Source organism: Coffea arabica, chromosome 1e (assembly GCF_036785885.1).
Source record: "Coffea arabica cultivar ET-39 chromosome 1e, Coffea Arabica ET-39 HiFi, whole genome shotgun sequence".
Classification (NCBI taxonomy): Eukaryota; Viridiplantae; Streptophyta; class Magnoliopsida; order Gentianales; family Rubiaceae; genus Coffea; species Coffea arabica.
The window spans coordinates 47,003,656-47,022,713 of NC_092311.1; the positions used below are offsets into that span (position 1 = coordinate 47,003,656).

General features: G+C 36.7%; 2 protein-coding genes across 4 annotated transcripts; one reads left to right on the forward strand and one right to left on the reverse strand.

Annotated features, from left to right (window-relative positions):
• Positions 1-732: 732 nt before the first annotated feature.
• On the reverse strand, positions 733-8,260 carry LOC113708073 (zinc finger CCCH domain-containing protein 24). 3 transcript variants are annotated; one of them, XM_027230542.2, is made up of 14 exons: positions 7,585-8,260; positions 6,750-6,842; positions 6,331-6,654; positions 6,081-6,153; positions 5,709-5,841; positions 5,467-5,620; positions 5,224-5,307; positions 4,780-4,902; positions 3,867-4,040; positions 3,595-3,729; positions 3,233-3,328; positions 2,243-2,566; positions 1,305-1,338; positions 733-1,219 (listed from the first exon to the last, which is right to left on the reverse strand). In XM_027230542.2, the coding sequence occupies exons 1-13, from the start codon at positions 8,110-8,112 to the stop codon at positions 1,333-1,335; spliced, it is 2,247 nt and encodes a 748-aa protein (XP_027086343.1). In that variant the 5' UTR covers positions 8,113-8,260; the 3' UTR covers positions 733-1,219; positions 1,305-1,332. The 3 variants fall into 3 exon arrangements, 2 of the variants coding, with proteins under 2 accessions (XP_027086343.1, XP_027086335.1); XM_027230534.2 differs by having other exon boundaries at positions 1,305-1,348; XR_011818304.1 differs by having other exon boundaries at positions 1,109-1,219; positions 1,305-1,382.
• A 4,996-nt stretch (positions 8,261-13,256) lies between these two features.
• Positions 13,257-15,684, forward strand: LOC113695451 (uncharacterized). Its single transcript, XM_027214559.2, has 2 exons — positions 13,257-13,794; positions 13,928-15,684. Exon 2 carries the CDS (start codon positions 13,987-13,989, stop codon positions 15,388-15,390), a length of 1,404 nt encoding a protein of 467 aa, XP_027070360.2. The 5' UTR covers positions 13,257-13,794; positions 13,928-13,986; the 3' UTR covers positions 15,391-15,684.
• The last annotated feature ends 3,374 nt before the right edge of the window (positions 15,685-19,058 follow it).

Sequence of the window (19,058 nt, forward strand, 5' to 3'; positions counted from 1 at the left end):
ATATTTTAGATTACTGTCAAAGGTTGTCAAATAAAGAAAAAATGCGTATCAACTATAATCTTAGTTCTTGATTGTTTGTTATTCACCTTTCCTTACATATTAAAAAGGCTATAAACAGAGAAAGTATTGGCAAGGTTACAAGTATCAAAAAGTGACGGTTGATATAATTTGGCTACAAATGAAACACCAGAGCCAAGTACACGTATGATGGCAAAATGCCAGCTTTAGGTTTATCACATGAATATCCACCACCACCAACCCCTCCCCGCTCTCTCCCCCCCCCCCCCCCCCCCCAACCACAAAAAAAAAACCAATAAAAAGCCCACATTGGAAACGCATACAGGCACACGGATCCATATCTCTAAACCATTCAAAAGGTAATTTATAGAGGCTAATTAGGTGAAAGCTCTTGGAATCATGTTATGGGGGTACCATGAGTAGAGATGACCACCATGCAACTCATGAAATGTGCTCATCCATGAGTTATGCAACCATGCGAACCATAAAATTGACAAGATCAGATTTTGGTTGTACATATATTATGTATACACAGACCGGTTCTGTGAATTTTAGAGTTCAGTATCAAAGCTAGGAAAAATTAGATCATAGCTTCAAAAATCTTGTCAAATAATCTGGACAATCCACAGAAATGGACACCTTTCTGCCATTTTCAGTGAATCTATAATCAAAAATGAAAATCATCAAAGTCTAAATGACAAAAGAAGATGAAAATTCTTGTAAAAGGCATGTCACAATATATCTATTGGGATAGCCTCACATGTGAACCTCCTACAGAGAATACAGAAACAAGGGACAAAATTGCGCCCGCAAGAGAAAATTTTCACTATGCCAAATTACAACTATAATTGTTCTATCAGCCTTAACTTTAGTGAAAACAAAAGATCCATATACCGAAATTTCAAAAGTAGAAAACGTTATAGTTTTTTTGGGAATGTCTAGCAGCTATATTTACCTTTCCAGAAGCATCACCAGTTCGCAATGTGGAGTGTGCGGAAAAAGATCAACAGCCATAGCTTTGACAGGTTTAAAAGGCTCAGAATAAGGCATGGATTTAGCCCTATGACGAGCAAGACCAGCACTGCTCATATTTCTCCATGCCCAGTTATTCTTTTGACCCCCTTTCTCAGTTTTATCAGCTGATGGAGTACAGAGTTCAATAGCATTTGCAACCAAGCTTTCAGGATTGCAGGAAATATAGCTGAAGACAAACAAATTGAAATGAATGAAGGTCCAGTAAAGAACAATATCAGTAGAAGTACCAGTCATCCAATAGAGATACTTACACGAGTCTCCTTAAAGTTGTATTTGTCCTCAAAACTTTGATGACCTGACAGAAATCACAGTCATTGCAAAAGAAACACCTAGTTTCAACAGAGTAAGTCTAAGGAGAAGCAGCTATAAAAAAGCCGATACTGAGGAGCTCTAAGCATTTGACAACTACAACAATTGCAGTATGCAAACTCACAGATCAGTTGAGGCAACTCAAATTGATTTAATGCAAAAACATTGCTAAGTTTTGGGAAGCTGTTACAAACTGCAGACAGTTAAACATGTCCAGAAGCAACACATTATTCAAAGAAAATCAATATTAAAGTATGGACTACTTTATGAAGCCTGAATTACCCCAAAACTGGTCTTGCATACTTACATTATTACTGAAATTTGCAAGCTTTGTCCATGTTTGAAATAAATAAGAAGAAGTACTGGGGCAGATATCTGAGTTGTAAGCCAAGGGTTGAAATCACTGGACTTCAAGGAGAGACTCAAAAACTACTTTCATTAGTTTTATCATAGGAGGGGAGGCATCACTGACTTTCCAACTCACTGTCTTTTATGCCACAAATAGATTAATTATGTAAAATTCTGAATATACAGGATTATAAAGGCTTCAACCACATCTTTCGATCCCCTTCATTGACCTTCATAAGAAAATAGGACCGAACCACCTCAATCATAACCCAAGCAGGTCATGAATTGGATGATGAACATGTGCCAGTCCTCCTATTAGTCACAACAAGAGGCTAATGACAATGAAGTTCAGTCTTGTATCTTTAGAAGGTGAAGCTTTGTGAAATTACAATTAGGAGTAAGACCCAACAACACTATCAAAGCCCAGTTGTAGTGGCATAGAAGAAAATGATCTTCAAATGGACACAGAAATATGATGGATCTGAAAGGTAATTCAGATGGTTCTATCATCAGAAAGGATTGCATGACTCACAGTAGGATGAAGACCAACACGTGGAGGATCTACAATGGCAACAATATTTTTAAACTGCTTCGTTGAGGTGGTCCCATTTTCAGAGGATGAAAAGCTCTTGTATTGGGTGTCAGCTTCTACATTTCCATTATCCAGAGACCCAGATTCATGATGACAATTCATGTTCTCAAGATCTGAGCTTTCTTGAGGTTCTAGGGCACTTTCTGTAGAAGTTGTTTCAGAAATCTTGACTTCTTTGTTGTCCTCAGCCAGTTCCAAAATTTCCTCTTGTTTCTGAGATAAAGTCGGGTACTTTTTCAGGAGACTCCCCATTACATCCTCTGCCTGAAACAAAGATATACAAAAAGGAACAATAGTTTTATATTAACACATATAATAACTACAAAACCACAAAAAGCAATACTCAAGTAGCACGTGCCACCAACATGAATCCAAATATCCACTTTTATTTCACCAATGACTTAAACATGTAAGACCCCACATGCTTCCCTTGAGAGTACATCTTAGTATGGGTATATGAATAAGAAGTACCTGATATTATTTTCCAATACTCTATTTCATTAGATATAAATTATGTCCTTGTAATATATGTATGAACAAACAAATCAGGCATAAGAGAAAAAATAGTAGCAACAAAGCATATTTGAATGTTAAACACAGATTTATATAAAGATGAACAAAACACATTCACCATTTTGTTTAATGGCAAATTCACCAGTTCTATGTACAAAGCATCACTGTAAATGATAGATTACTAACAAAAAAGTGATCCAGCAATATAATTTTTAATTTTACTAACCAGCCCTACTGGCAGGCGCAATTTGGATGTGAATTTGGCATGTAACATCACTGGCAGATGTTGAAGAGACTAACCAATACTTGAGCCTAGACCATACTTTAAGTCCATACTATTTCACCGCACAAACAAGATTTATGATTACTAAAGACCTTTAAAAAAAAGTACAAGTAAAGAAATCGAGCCAAGCTGACCTTTGCACAGATAAATCTGCAGTTTTTGATACCATTAATATCAGCATTCCTTTCAGCATCTGAAACTGCAGAAGCATTCATTTCGATGCCAACAACCTAACAAAAGCTAAGTTATTTGATGATGATTTCTTCAAAAGGGAGAAGAATTTGAGAAACAATAGGCCAATAGTCACATATAAACAACAAATGAAAATGGAAGTGCTTCTTGAAATAAATATCATGTAACCTGTGCAAAGGTTTATAAATTTTATCTATTCTATCAATCCTGAGATAGCAGGCTATAGAATAAAGTGTATCTGTCGATATATGAAACGAATAAAAAAATTGTCATAAAGCTCATTGAATAAGCCCATGAGCATTACCATGCCAACACGATGAGCTAAGGTAAGACCTATTGTTCCTGTACCACAGCAAATATCAAAAAGCAAGGTGTCAGGACCCAAGCCAGCCCACTCCCCAGCAAGCGCGTACAACTTCTCAGCTGCAAGGGTGTTAACCTGCAAGATGTCTAAAATGGTAGGATGCTAGCATGCGAAACAACAATGACTTCAAGAAGAATATTTATATGCATCTCTGTGTGTGTGCATGTGATGGAAAGAGAGCGTGGATGGTGTGTAAATAAATAGTGCCTCACCTGAAAGAAGGCGGTCGGAGAGATAGAGAACTGGAGATTACTTATGTAATCATGAATTCTAGCTTCAACACCATCATAAGGTGCAACAACTCCTGAATCACTACATTCCCTGGGAATGGGAAGGGAATGCAGAGGAGCTTCAGCTGGTGCTGCATTTGAAATTCCTTTATGATCCTACAAGAAGGAAGGCACAACATTAGATAAGTAAACCACATAAATATAAAAAATGAAGTTTTTAAATCTGACGACACAGTAACTGGATATAAGCTATTTCCTCTGTAAAGACAAAGAAAAGAGAAAGTTGTCTATGAATCAAATACTACAAAATAGCAGCACCGTAGTTGATTTCTGCAAACAAGAAGTGCTCTGATCAAACTAGTGTTGTATGACGAGTTCCACCTCCGAAAGTACAATCCAGGCACTCTTATATCGGTTTGACCAATTGCCTAGTCCCAGTTACCAGATGCATGTATCCCATTCATACTCTTCCTGACAGAATGTGAACTTACAAGTATCTCAACAAGATAATCTATTTAAAAGTCTTTCAGGTTCCAACTGAGATAATCTATTTTGATGTCAGCAACGACAATCTATTTTGATGTCAGCAACTTTCAAAATGAAGGACAGATGTCATTAAGCATTAAACCAGTTTAGCCGACGTAGCAAACTGGTACAACGCTGGCAGACAGATCCAGTTCAGGATCTTGTTTGATATGAAGAATTCTTATTTCTTACCTCATGAGGTAGTTTATTACTCCATTCAATGTGACATGGGATTCAGAAAGCTATCAGGATAACTTAAAATAACTACAAAATGATGCTGGCCAAAGTCCGTATCAACAAGCTTGTATTCCTGTGCAACTAAGAAATCATTACTTTCTAATAAGAAGTCCAACATCTAATTCTTCATTACCTGGACAACTATGGCTGTTAAAGGCAAACAAGGAGACTCTGCAGTAGCTCTTGAAGAAAAATCTCGAGCCATCTTTTGAAGTTCATCATTTACCTTTTCATCATCAAAGCCCGGAGTGCAAACCTAAGTTATTAGCGATCATAAAAGCAAAAGCCAGCCAAACAAAAACTTATCAGAAATTTGAATGCATGATCAAAATGTAGACTGTTACACATTGGTGTCAAAGAAGCATATAAGTGCTAATCTTGATTCATAAATGCACAAGGAATAAGTTTTCTGTCCCGTTTTGTTATGAGAGGGTGATACTATGTTTTCTAAAGCTAAAAATAACATGAACCAATTCATTTTTAGCTTTCCCATAAAAAAAAGCAACATCAAGGTTGTACTTTGGAACCAGCAAACAGATAACCTGAAATTTAAAGAACAGCTTAATAAGATTAAAACCTGAACCATGAGCATAACCTCTGAAACAGTCATATCAGAATTCTCAACCTCAGCACTTTTGCCTGGCTTCCTCCCTTCTCGAACCTTATTATGGAGATCAAGAACCAAAAAGCAGCAGAAAGGAAAAAATGATATCATTTCCATGACTAAGTCCAAATGGCAGAAGAAAAGATCAACTTCAGTCATCAACTGTGAACTTCAGTAAAGCGACTCAAAAGCTAGAAACATTTATTCAGAACATACCGTCAGTTGACGCCAAAATCCCGTATTATTCAATCTGTTCCAAATAGGAAAGCTTGAGTGACTCAAAAATTCCTGAAAGATTGCAGCATACCTGCTAGCAATTCTAGATACATTCGGGCAATCCACAGGTTCCTGAACAGCTGTAACACCTTCCCTAAATTAAATTATCAATTTCAAGTAATGAGTAACAGACAACGATAACATAAACTAGTGGAAAGAAAGTCTGTCTTGATGTAGATGACCTGAAATTGCCTAGCAGAAATCCCACTGTTAGTTTTCCTTGTAGGGAGTAACCCACAGAGAACTCGCACTTGTTACGATACTCATTGACAACAGGTGACTCAATTATCCCCTCTAATTTGCAGGGAAGACCACCTGCACATCCAAATCATTTGGTTGGACAGCTATAGAACACATTTCCTCCGCTGACAATTAGAAGGGGAAGAATTTCGTAACAAAAGTTACATTTCAATTTTTATAAAATCATTAGCAGCCTCATTCTGGCTTAGATAAGAGTGACCACTCTTCCTTTCCAATAAGTTCAGATGTATGAAATAATTTCAAAAAATTTTAAATTTTCTTCTTCAATTTCTCAGATATCATTATATCAGCACCTATTTCTCTAGATTTGAGAACCCATTCTGGAAGTGGAACACCATTTGGACAAGCTTTACGTGCATTTCGAGTCTACATAGAAAAACAAGAAACATTAACCAGGAGTTAAATTCCCATAAGATTGGCAACTAAAAGCTCGTAAGGAGTAACTACGAAAAGGTAACTTCAAAAAAGAATCTAAGAAACTCGACAGGAAGGGAAAAAAAAGTAAAAGCAAATCAAGAAAAGGAAAAGAAAAGTTCATCTGACCAGTCTTTTGAGGGTCTGGGTAAGAGACTTTTTCTTGTGCTCTAACTGATCAGCATAAGGCATATGCGCAAGTGGAGTTACTACATCACGAGCAGTTCTACCCTTTGAATCTGAATTATTTGGTGCTGAACATTCATCTGTTGGTTCACCATTTTCAGTGTCAATTGAAGATTCATGAATATCAGAACTTCCATTGACTGACACAGCGTTCTGATCATGCTCCTGAGCATTGGGCACAGCCACTTTATTTTTCTTATCAAATGATCGTTGTATCACATCTCCAATCTTCAAATTTTTGCTGCCAATAGACTTTCCATCCAACTCCTGTCATATTAAAAATTGAGAAAGCAGAATTCAACATCATATTTTACATAAGTTTCTTAAGGACTCTCACTGATATCTGTAGAAGGAAAGGGTACCTTCAATGCACTATTAACTTGCTCTGCACTTTCAAAACTCACAAATCCGACAACCATACCTTTCTTCTTTTTAGCTGACTTAAAGGAAATTCCCTGGAAAACCGCAACATATAGTCCAATTACATCATCATGAAGGTACACCAAGAATGCAACATATTTGAAAAGCATAGTAATAGCTTAAATCAAAACAAAACATGGAAGATGAAGATATCAAAAGGGAAACCAGAAAAAGAATACTTTTCTGATCTGTTATTTCAAAATAACTTAAAACTGAAGACTTTTCTAGAGTTTGATAAAGGAGTACATCAGAGAGCTAGAGAGGACAACCTCATCCGCTTAAGTTTTCAAATACCAACATATTAAATTTCCAAAGATACAATTTTTAATTTCTTTAGCAAGTATAACAAACGTTCTTATATCAAATTACATAAGAACATAAAACTTAAACACTAGCACAGACTAAAGAATTTTACCCACAACTTTGCAAAAAGGAGAGAATTGGCTTTGGGCCATTAATCAAGGTTGCTGGAACATGCTTTTCCTAAAAAGAAAAAAAAGGTTTCTGGCACATGCACTTTTAACTCTTCAAACATAAAGCTTGACTCTTCCATGCAGGAGTTTCAATCCAATAATGGGTTGAAAGTGATAACTTTGTAAACTTCAAAGCACCAAGGTCGTGAGCAATCAATGTACAGTAACACTAATTTCTTCTAGTTTTCCTTTCCATTCTCCAAATTTATCAACCAAACAGTACTAAGATATCCAAATTTCAAACTTAAGTAGCACATAGAATTATACTCTTTTATGCTCACAGAAAAAGAAAGGCCCGACTCACATTTTCATCGAGAAAGTTCCTTAAATTATCCGAAGTCCACTTCATTGGGAGGTTCACGACACACTTAGCCAACCCAGCCTCTGAAGAACCACCAACTTCTTCTCCATCTGCAAAAGCCTCTGTCATCATGCAGTCATTCCTATCCTCCTTCCCTGTCCCACCACCCTCATCTATTCTGGCCATCTTCTTAGCTCGCTCGGATGTCGGGTCCCAAGTGTTGTCGGGTCGGGGCCGGAGCTCCAACTCCCCATGGGCGTATCGGCACGTGTCACCGTGACTGCACGAGCCTTTGGACCGCCTGAAATAGGAGCAAAGGCTCGTCTTCCAGAATGGGTGGTTCTCACGTTCCCGGCCTTTGTTCGGGCTTGATTCCGGATCCGGGTCCTCGCGCTTTCGCTTTTCCGCAGTTGTGTCACTATCAGTATTGGGAGTCAATTCGGGAGGGGCTTCAATTGGTTCGACGTGGTTTGATGAATCCTGCTGGTTAACCGGCGGGTTTAAGGTTTCTGTTGGTGTAGCAGCAGACATTTTGTTCGCCGAACAGCAGTCGGGTTTTTCTCGGTTGATCGACGTTAATGACTTAAAACTGTCAAAAGTGCAACCGCAGAGTATTGGATAGGTCCTTATATTTCCCCGTGTTGTGGACCTCTGACTTTTCACTCTCTGCGGCCTTCCAAGCTATTGTTGGTAAATCTTGTTGAAATGGGCCGCTTGTGTAGTCACCAGGCAGCCCCAACACTAGTGGGTTTGTTTGGATTGTGAATTATTAGAGATATTTTTACTATAACACTTTTTATGATATGATGTATGTGAGATAAAAAGATAATTGAAAAGATAAAAAGGTGCGTTGAAAATTATAATGATGATGGAAGTAAATATATTTTGGCAAATAAACCGCAATCCAAACAAACTGTATTTGGACGGGAGATTAAATTTTGAAAATGTAGCCAATTTAATCCCTAAACTTTTCTGTTGATTTAGTCCCTATATATTATTTGTAACCAATATAATTCCTAAACTTATATTTCGGTTCCAATCAAGGAACTCAGCAGTGATGCCACCACATAATTTCCATCAGGCTCCTAATCAAGCAATTCAGAAAGGGTATTTTAAGGACTTCGATGTTGGGCTGTAACAAAAATTAACTAGTAGATAAGTCTTTTGAGAAATATCCAAAACCCAAAACGAAAACAAAAAACTTTCTTGGACAAAATCTAGAGCTTTAGTTGATGATTTGCTAAACAAAATCGAAATAGATTGTGATGAATAAGGAATTAGAGGGCGTAAGAAATCGAAGGATGGAGGGAGTGGGGGACGAAATGCACGAATGATGCAATATTGAGGAAGGGGAGTCAAGCAAATCGAGTAAATTTAAGAACTCAAATCTTGTCTATTTTGTTATGTTAATAGCTTAATCATGGTTGGTGGGGTTAATCTTATGTCAAATAGTAGAGATTTTCTGCACCCATACAACAAATTCTAAACAACCATAATATTTCAACAAATTCTAAGCTTTAGCACATACAAAAAATTACCCCGAAATTCTGCAGCCATGAAACCTTTTTGATGGGTTTGCCTTTGTCCATGTAGTCACAATTCAACATTGTTCGAGGCAGTAGCATCACACGATTTTGTCTCTATTGCAGTATTTCTCATTTCCTTCATAAGTCGAGTTTCCTATTTCTGAACCATTTGAACCAACGACAAAATTAACAACTCGATCACTAGCTAAGCTTTAGCATGCTTTGTCCCAATTCCTCCTCATATGCATTTAATTGCAGTACTTTTTGTACACGGGTTTGAAAAAATTGGACAGATCTCTCCTTTTTTAAATAATTCTAGGTTTAGAATTGGTTTTTTTTTTTTTATCAATTTACTCCTTTTAGTTATAACCCCAATATCAAAATCCCTAAAATACCCTTTTGGGTTGCTCGATTAGGAGCTTGATGGAAATTATGCGGCAGCGGCGCCGCTGAATTCCTTGATTGGATCAAAATATAAGTTTAGGGATCAAATTAACTACGAATAATATATAGGGACTAAATCGACAGGAAAAAAAGTTTTTGGACTAAATTGGCCATTTTTGCAAAAATATTTTGTAATTACCAGCTGCTTGGGATAAAATGACTACTGTGTTTGGATGGGAGATTATATTTTGAAAAAATATTGTAACACTTTTTGTAACATGATATGTGTCAAATAAAAAGATGATTGAAAATATATTTATGATACAAGTAAATAATTTTTTGCAAATAAAATCATATCCAAGCAAACCTTCGTGCAGTAAGCTATTTATTTTTTCATTTTTTGCCCTCATAGGCAGGGTATGTTTCTTGTTTTATTTGGTAAGATTACATTGTGAGGTCAATTCTTGCTAAAACAAATTTGATAGGATAAACGCAAGCATAGACAACATTAGACTAAATTCACAACTTCTAAAATTTAAACTAAAAATGTTTAGCTCTTAATGTCGACCTTGATCACTTGACCAGAATCACCACTAAAGCAAAACCTTATTAAAGGGAAATGAAAAAAGATTACCGGGAGAGATTTCGAAGGATATTAAAGGTCAACTTGTGGTCACGCTAAATTAACGTTGGGTAACATCTAAAGAAACAAGCCTGAAATTTAATTAGATACTCCTTCTCTTTGCACTTTGCCAAGTAATTAATCCTCTCAAATGGTTTAAGTTGCAAGCGGGAATGATTTGATTGCCATAGCCGATATGGAATTACCAAAGTGCGCTCCGATCATTGGATGTCATTTTACAATTCTACATTCGTGAACAATACATGTAGTGCATCATCGAACTTCGCAACTTAAGTTGCATCATTAAAAGGTTTAAAGTACAAAAAAAAAAAAAAAATTTAAAGCATTTTGCGACATGATCTGTCCGTTGCATGGAGCTTGCCTAGTGCGTCTTATCCCTTCGTATGATTGACGGACAATTATACCGGACGAAATTTATCCAACGCATACTCTCGAATGGCGATTGCGGTCCCTTATCAACAAAAATATGAGACATGATCCGTTCAAGATTCAAATTCAATGCATTTACACCTATATGTATATGTACAACCTGGCGAACAAATTAAGCGGTGATCAACTGGCCATGGCCCTTCTGCACCCACCGCTTTTGTTGCGGATGCTAATAGTTGCCATTGTGGGGGATGCTACACAAAAGTCTAAATTTTCCGAATCATTAGAGTGTCAACTTGTCACGCCTCAAAGCCATCCGACACTTAATTTTGATGCACAAATCGACAGATTGATGATGGCGATGCGGAACCAAAGAAACAAAAAAAGATATAAAGAAAAAGGCAGATGATGGCGATGCACAGTACTAGAATTAATGCGATGCAATTATTGGTGGGACAAATCTAAACTATAGAAGGAAGAGTCTCATTTCTCATTTTTAATAGATTGTTTGTTTAAATGCTGAAAAGAATTCGTTTCTTGCATACTAGTGGAAAATTATACAACTCTCCATCCTTTATTATCTTCTAGGTATGTCCAATACTACCATGCCTTTGTCATGATGGATGTAAATACATCATATATCCTCAAGTCCATTATATATTACGTGATCTTGAAAAGGTTACTTATTCTTTATATATATATATATATATATATATATATATTTTACGTGATCTTATGATTCAAGATTTTTAATTTATAATCTCTCCTATCTTACCATCAGGCATATCAATGGATCGAATCTTATCTATATCCAACCCAAACCCAATGTACTTAGGTAGGGTTTAGATTTAATTTCTCAAATCTAAATCCTACCCAAATCCAGATCATGTAAAAGAGTTATGGGTCTGGATAGGGTATAATTTTCTATGATCCATATCTAAATCCAAACTCATACCAGATTCTACCCAAATATATATATATATATAATTATATATATTAGTAAATTTATAAAATATTATAATATTCTCTGGTTATCGGATCAAATATAATAAGATTTCATGATTTTTTTTCCAACCTGATCCTAATTGTCATTATAATTAGTACAAACTTTTTCAGAAAAATGAGATAAAGTAAAGACAAATAAATTAAAGATTTGACGTAAATACAGTTGAAGTTTTAAAAATAAATAAAAATAGTCGATAATAGTTATTTTTTTAGTTCATAATATTGCATTCAACTTCTTGAATATTGATTTTATTATTTGAAAATAAAAATTGGATGGTATTTATATATTTTTTTGAAATCCATATATTTGTAATATAGATTTTTATTTTAGAACGTTTACAACATACAACGGATATCCATTGAATACATAAATCCACGAGGATCTGAATTTGAATTTTTTTTGTTCAGACCCATAAGGATTTGGATCTAACTAAATTTAATGAGTTTAGATCTAAATCAAAAGCATCCAATCCAAACCCTACCATTGACATGCTTACTTACCATCAAACCCTTCCCAAAAAGGATTACCTTAAACATAAGGCATGCTAGATTAGGTAAGTTCCTCCAGATGCCTTCCGAAAATATACATCTTTGACAGGGACCGCGACTTCTCATGCATTTGCTCGCTAAAGTTATATGGCGAGTGGCGACATATGGTTTCTTAGATCAACCGTGAAAAAGCACTACCCCTAGGGTGGATTTATCTTCACAAAATAATGAACAGTATGAATTAATCATTGCATCTATAAAGATTCAAGAATTATAGGTTTCCGTTCTGAAGTCACCCAGCCGTCACCAGAAAAAGTATGGGGAGTGGGGGTTAGAAAAAAGAAAAGAAGATTCCTGTAAGTTTTGCTGTGTAAGATCTAAAGGACTAATAATTTATGGCTGCTGTGACATGGTCACATACAATGGAGCTGAAGATTTGGAGGATGCATTGATATGAAAGATCTCCATGTACAACTGGAAAACTGAAAAGTTCAAAAATTTGTTCATTTTAAACAAAACCCTAATGAAAGATTGAGATTAAAGAATCATCAATATCAAAATTCAGTGGATCGGATCATTCATGTTACTATCTGACAGATGATTTTCTAACACTGCAGTAAATAGAAATTCATGACATAGCTAAGGATTCCAGAAATAAGTGTTTGGACCAGAGAGATTTGAAATAAAAAAATTTATTTCACAAATTCCAATCACCTTTTTATCTCACGTACATCACATCACAAAAAATATTACAGTAATTATTTCAAATAAATCATCCAAATAAACTCCTATCCAAACAATAATTATTGCGCGTCAAGGCTTCTAATGCATTCTCAAAATGTTAATGCTAAACTTTTTTTTTTCTTAGAAAATGGGGAAAAAAAAGAGAGAGAAAATACTTGCACCACCTACTCATAATCTTCGATGTGACACACAATTTCTTTCTTAATCATTACCTAGTACCCACAGGCTACCTCAAAACAAGTCATTACTCAAATCCAAACCACCGACAACTTTCATGATATTATTGCATGTGATATGATGTGTCCAAACCTATAGAGTATAAACATCACCAACGGAAGAAAGTTACTTTGAAATAAAATATAGGATTTGATTAACGCTATAAAATTTATTAAAATATTAGTTTTTAATTAAAAAAATCATTATGGTAAGAAAGTGTTCGCATTGAAGGAGTATAATACATGTGAGTGTCTGTATAAGTATAATAAAACAACGTGTATCGAATAATATTCGTTTAGAAAAATCCTAAAATGTAACTAAAAGGGTACTACAAGAACTTTAGTTAATTAATTAATTAATTAACTAGTGATTAGTAGATGATCGTATGGTTTTATCACTTATTTTGCTCAAGGCGTCTGTCCCTTTAAAAGGGGCACGTGTGTAATATGAGCGAGGGGAAAGAACCTTCGGAATCTTTTTTGACCTTTTATCACTCGATACTCAGTAAGTACTTGATAACCCCACCCCAAGTCGCCTGGGACTCCTCTCACCGTCTCCAACTTGACTCCCATTAGTTCTTTCAGATCCAAATCCCAGAAACCTCTCTGGAGAACTCTTGAAATTGTTCATAGAAATCAATGCTATGTAGATAAATAGTAGGGAGTTTTAAGCACACATTGTTAGGATGTAAGGAGGATAGAACTGGTTCATAGATTTGGATTTGATGATTGTGGACAAGATGCTTGATTCAATGCCGAAAAGGGTTCCAAAAAGGGTCTGGCTTGGGTTCCAAATGTCAATGGGATTACTCGTGGGTGGAAATCACACCTCTTCCAGGTTTTGTACTCGCTAAGTATTTTATTTTTACATTTCTGTTGGCTTCAATTTCAATATTACTGATTTTGTGAACTGCAACTCCAAAATCACAACTTTAGCTGCACGCACTTTGATTCCTGATTGATTTATCTAGATCTGAGGTAGAAAACTCTGAAAGGCCTTGTCTTTGGGATAATTGGGACAAAAGAAAAGATGGATTTGACGGTCTTGAAATGGCAAATGCTACGTGGGACTTTAATGAAACGTATGTTTGTTAAGGCATTTGCGTTAGGGTCTGCTCTGCTTGTGCTTTCCATTATACAGATGACCCATGATGCTCGAAAAATGGAGCCAATTTTGCTGAACTTGGATGCATGCCCACTGAACTTTGGCTCTAGCGAGTATTACAATGTCAGCAAGTTTTCAAATCCCCTTTCGGTTCTTAGGTTTTCTCTTTATGGGGGTTTTAAGATGCTTAGCAAAGAGACTGAAAACTTGGCTAATAATGTTTTCAAGGAGCTTATGGGGAAGAATTTGCTGGATCCTAATTCGAAAACTTTGTGTGTTGGGGAGGGTTCTGCCTCTGCTGTATCAGCTCTGCGAGAGCTGGGTTTCCGACATGCTGTTGCTGTTGGTAGCCACCCATCTTTCTCACTTCTAAAACGGAGATTTGTTTGTGAGCTCGACTTTGCGGATAATTCCTTCGATTTTTTGTTCTCGAGAGCTCTTGATGGGGTATCTGTGCCAGCTCTTATCGTGCTTGAGATTGAGCGTGTTTTACGTCCAGGTGGCATTGGTGCTATGCTTGTTGGTGCCCATGACTTCTACTCTGGAAGCCTGATTAGGTCTGCCACACCAGTTTCATTATATTTAAAGAGTTCTGAAATCATACATGTGTGTGGTGTTGGCTCAAATGCTCTAGTCATCTTTAAGAAAAGATTTGAAAATGCTGCTTTCTTTGAGCAATTTCAACTTCCAAATGAATGCCCTGCCATCACAAATAACAAACCATTTATGAAGTTCATTGAGCCCCTAACGGATGAAAAATCACTACATACCAAGAGGGAAGTTTCTTATCTGCCCAAGTTTTTGAATACTTCAACAAGGAACAGACTCATTTACATCAATGTTGGTGCAGACGAATCCACAAACCTGAGTATTTATGAGCTGTTTAAACCTTATAGTTCATTTGGTAAACGAGCATTCAGTGTATTTTTGATGGATCATAACACTTCTGTCCTGTCTTCTCACATCAAAACTCCTGGTATCACTTTTATTTACCATCCAGGCCTCGCAGGAGAAAATGCTGCTCCGGAACTGGACTCTGATGAGTACTTGAGTGCTCCAATGGATACAGAAGGGTTTGACTTTGCTCGCTGGTTTAAAGAAACAGTGGAAGATGATGATTTTGTGGTCCTTAGGATTAACACAAGAACACTGAAGTTGAACATTCTTGGTGAATTGTTCAAAACTGGAGTAATATGCCGCGTTGATGAACTTTTCCTCCAGTGCTCAGAGTCGCTAGACTGCAAAGGTGCCATTTGTGAAGACTGCATGAGTCTTTTCAGAAGTCTCAGAAATTCTGGTGTGTTTGTTCATCAGTGGTTGGGGGACTGAAGCTCATGAAACATTTGCTCATTTCCATATATCATTTCAAAGTTACTATGTAAAATAAATCGAGGAAAGTTTGTGGATTAGATTTCTGATCTACAACTCTTTCCTTTGAACTGTTATTTACTAGTGTTTCAAGTGTGAGATCTTATCCTCTAGGTTATGGAGGATCTTTAATTTATTGAATGTAAAATAAATTGAGGAGAGTGTGTGGGTTGATAATCAGCCACTCTCTTCCATGTCACTGTTTTGTATGTCTTTGGGAGTTTTCATGTATCAGTACTAGACTCCTTTATGTTATGAAGGGTATTGAATTTATCTTCGTCTGCCAACTGGTTAAGATATGGCAGAGTTGACTTTGAAGTGGCTACCGGAACATGAATCCTGTGAGGATAACATAATGGTCTGCCTTATTATCGATAGCTGCGGAGTAATGTAAATACATAAATTTGCATTGGCTTTTAACGCCATCTGCGGGCTTGTGGTGGTAACGTGAGTTGCTGGAAGTGACTGTACTCAAACCTAGGGCTTCATTTGGAGTAACGTGAGTTGATTTTCCTTTGTCTTTGTCTGTGAGTTTTTAGTAAGAAAGAAATGAAAGGAAATCGGACGATGAATCGTAGGCAAAATTTTTCCTCCCAAATTGGAGAGAAATTTGGAGGAGACCTGTGAAATTTTTTTAAAATACCTATTTTATCCTTAAAAAGGTTTTGAACAAATATTTAATGACTTTATATTCAAAATTATTCCACTAATTTTCAAAACTCCCAAACAACGTAACAATCCCTTCTATTCTCTTCTCTTCTCTCATAACTAAAGTTTTCCCTTCTTCTCTTTTCTATCCTAAACTCCCAAACTAAGCCTTAGTACTGCTATTTTCTGCATCTTTCTGCATGTTGTATTCCGGCTGTTTCATTATTGTAAATTCCTACTGGATCTGGTTTGGCTAATTATCAAGGCCGTATCATTTGTAGAATGGTAGCATGTTTGCCAGGACAAAACATTTTATGGTATCAATATATATGGGGAGGTCCATAGTACCTTTGGGACCCGTACTAATGAGTATCAATTCACTGTTGAATGTTTGACAGCATTTAATTGACAAGAAATAACCCTGTGGGGCAGCAACACCTCTTAGATCTGCTCCAATGAGGCTCCTAAGTGGGGGAATCAGCAGCATTCAAACGTGTTCAACAGCATCTATAGCACTTATTGAATCAAGAAAAGAGTTTGTAATTACTACTATGCATCTTTGGCATGAACTTGCCGCCATCCTATGCAGGCAAATGGAACGGGTGAATCCTGCTGTTAAGAAAAATGAGGCTGCAATATATGACGCTGACTGACATCCTGGTGAACTGAAATTCATCTGCTCCTTGCGAACAAATTAAATTTCTCTCTTCTATCTGTGCAACTTCTTGAGCAAAGTGGCTACAGTTTCCTTCAATATCCGGTTGCTCTATCTTCCATCAGATCATTATAACTGGCCCTTCAGATATTACCGCTTTATTTTAGTCAAAAATTAAGATAGAAAGCCTTGGTACAGCAATTCATTATTAGCTCATCTAGTATATGTACATTTTGCATTTTCTGTTAGGAAACTCTCTGATGCGCCAAAGCGCAAAAAGAGAAATCCTCATTGCTTCCAATTTCGTGCCTTGGACTGCACGCAAAAGACCATCCATTATTATCTGCTGTTGAACAACCAACAAATGTTCTTGGATCTTGCCAAGTTCATGTATGGCCGAAGATGAGCGAAAAAAATGCATAGAAATCCAACATATACTCTTTGATGATCAACGTAGAAGACCGTCTTCATCCTCGGATGCAGGGCCCTCAAATTGATCTTCCTCACGTGATGAAAAAGTCAACGGCCCAAAAGGCCCAAAACTTATCAGCGGCAGTGGTTTTTTTTTTTTTTTTTCGATACGATATACCTACAATTATTCTATGTTACGGAGAGGGGAGGACCTGAAGAGGTCAAGGAGAAATCGGAGGGGACTGAACTATTTACCGGCCCAGACGAGTGCACCAAGCACTCGTCTAATAGAGCACTTGTCTGGAAGCCACTTGAAGTGGCTTGTCACATTTTGTGGTCAATGGTGGGAGGCAGTGTTTGATCCCCTGACTTTCCACTCCACCAACTTTGGTGGTAGCGTGACTCAAAACAACATAAATCTTTTGCTTCAACTTTTAGGTTATCTACGTGTATACCTGGGCTTAATCACGCTTTCCAATGCAAACATGACCTGTCTTTAAAGTTTTGATGTGGAACTCAGTAACTTTATTACTGGCATTATTTTTTAAATGCACGATCAAAGGCGTCAAGTTTCTGCTGTATCGAACCGAGCTGCTCGTGATAAAAAAATTTGACTTGGACTCGGGTTGATCGAGTTCGAGTCGAATTCAAATAGCTCGATAAGTTGAGCAAATCGTATTCGAGTATCCAAATGGAATGTTCAAAAGTTTGTCAAGTTTTATCTAGTTTTTTAAATTTTAATTCTCTAATATATTATTATTATGAAATTATCCTTATGCTTAAAAGAGTGGTTGAAGTTACGAAATATTTCAGGTCGTATGAAATTTTTTAAAGGGCAATAATGTCTTTTAGCTCAAAATTTGTAAAAAAAAAATGAAAATTTCTGACTTGAACTCGATAAGGCTCGTGTAAGTCCCAAAGACAACCAAGAGGGGGGGTGAATTGGGTTGATTAAAATCTTAACCAAATTTATGCACTTTTTCTTTAATAAAAATTTACCTTCTTTTCTAGTAATGATCAACCAAGTAGATTAGAAGACAAGAGCAATATTGATCAGAAACACAAGTATAGACAAGCAATGAGAATTTTATTAAACAGAAAAGTAAATTAGGGAATCAAACCAAGTGTCTACCAAGCTATCCTCAAACTTGAAGACCACACACTAGGAAGAGCAACTTCTCTTAGATGAAAGAAGATCAACTAGATGTACAATGGAGGGAGCACTTCTTCCTTGCCCTAAGCCTCACTTAGTCAAGCTAAGAAGTTTTACAATTACTCAGAAAAACCCTCAACAAAGCTACACTAAAGATCCTTTCAGTCACAAAAGAAATGCTCACCAGAAATTCACACCACTTTAAAACAAATCTTGCTTTGGAGACTATTTTCTAGCTAAAATATCTCTTGAGATCTTGTAAACAAAGTGTGCAAAAGTCCTTCTTTCGTTCAGAACAGTTTGCTTTTAAAGGAGAACAAAAATGGGCTTCATTAAAGCTTCCAACGGATAGAAGGCAGATGAAGGGTCAGCTAGCCGTTGGGGCTTTCGGACGTCCGACGATCAAATCATCGTCCGAACCAAACGTCCGAAAACCGCCAAGTTGAAGTTCGGACGTCCGATGAGATTTTTGTCGTCCGACAGCACAGCGTCCGATCGTAGGCCGAGAGTTAGCAAGTTATCTTGGAATTTTTCGGACGTCCGATCTGTTTGATATGCGTCCGAGGTGTGCGTCCGATCCTTCCGGACGTCCGACAGTTTCCTTTCGGCCGTCCGACCTGATTGTCCTGTTTTTGCTTCTCATTTTGGTTGTCTTGCATTTCATGACATATTTGAACCTGATTATTGGATAGACAAAAACACTTGTATTTGAAGGAGGTTAGATAAACATTTCAAAGTACCAAGAATGACAAACTAGACATA

What these genes read in the sequence shown, in the direction of transcription:
- LOC113708073 (XM_027230534.2), bottom strand. Translation starts at nt 8,112, where the DNA reads ATGTCTGCTGCTACACCAACAGAAACCTTAAACCCGCCGGTTAACCAG. An exon ending in CTCCGACCGCCTTCTTTCAG is followed by an intron (nt 3,730 to 3,866) that starts GTGAGGCACTAT and finishes GACATCTTGCAG; the next exon opens with GTTAACACCCTTGCAGCTGA. An exon ending in ACAACTTTAAGGAGACTCGT is followed by an intron (nt 1,220 to 1,304) that starts GTAAGTATCTCT and finishes GTTTGTCTTCAG; the next exon opens with CTATATTTCCTGCAATCCTG.
- LOC113695451 (XM_027214559.2), top strand. Translation starts at nt 13,987, where the DNA reads ATGGATTTGACGGTCTTGAAATGGCAAATGCTACGTGGGACTTTAATG.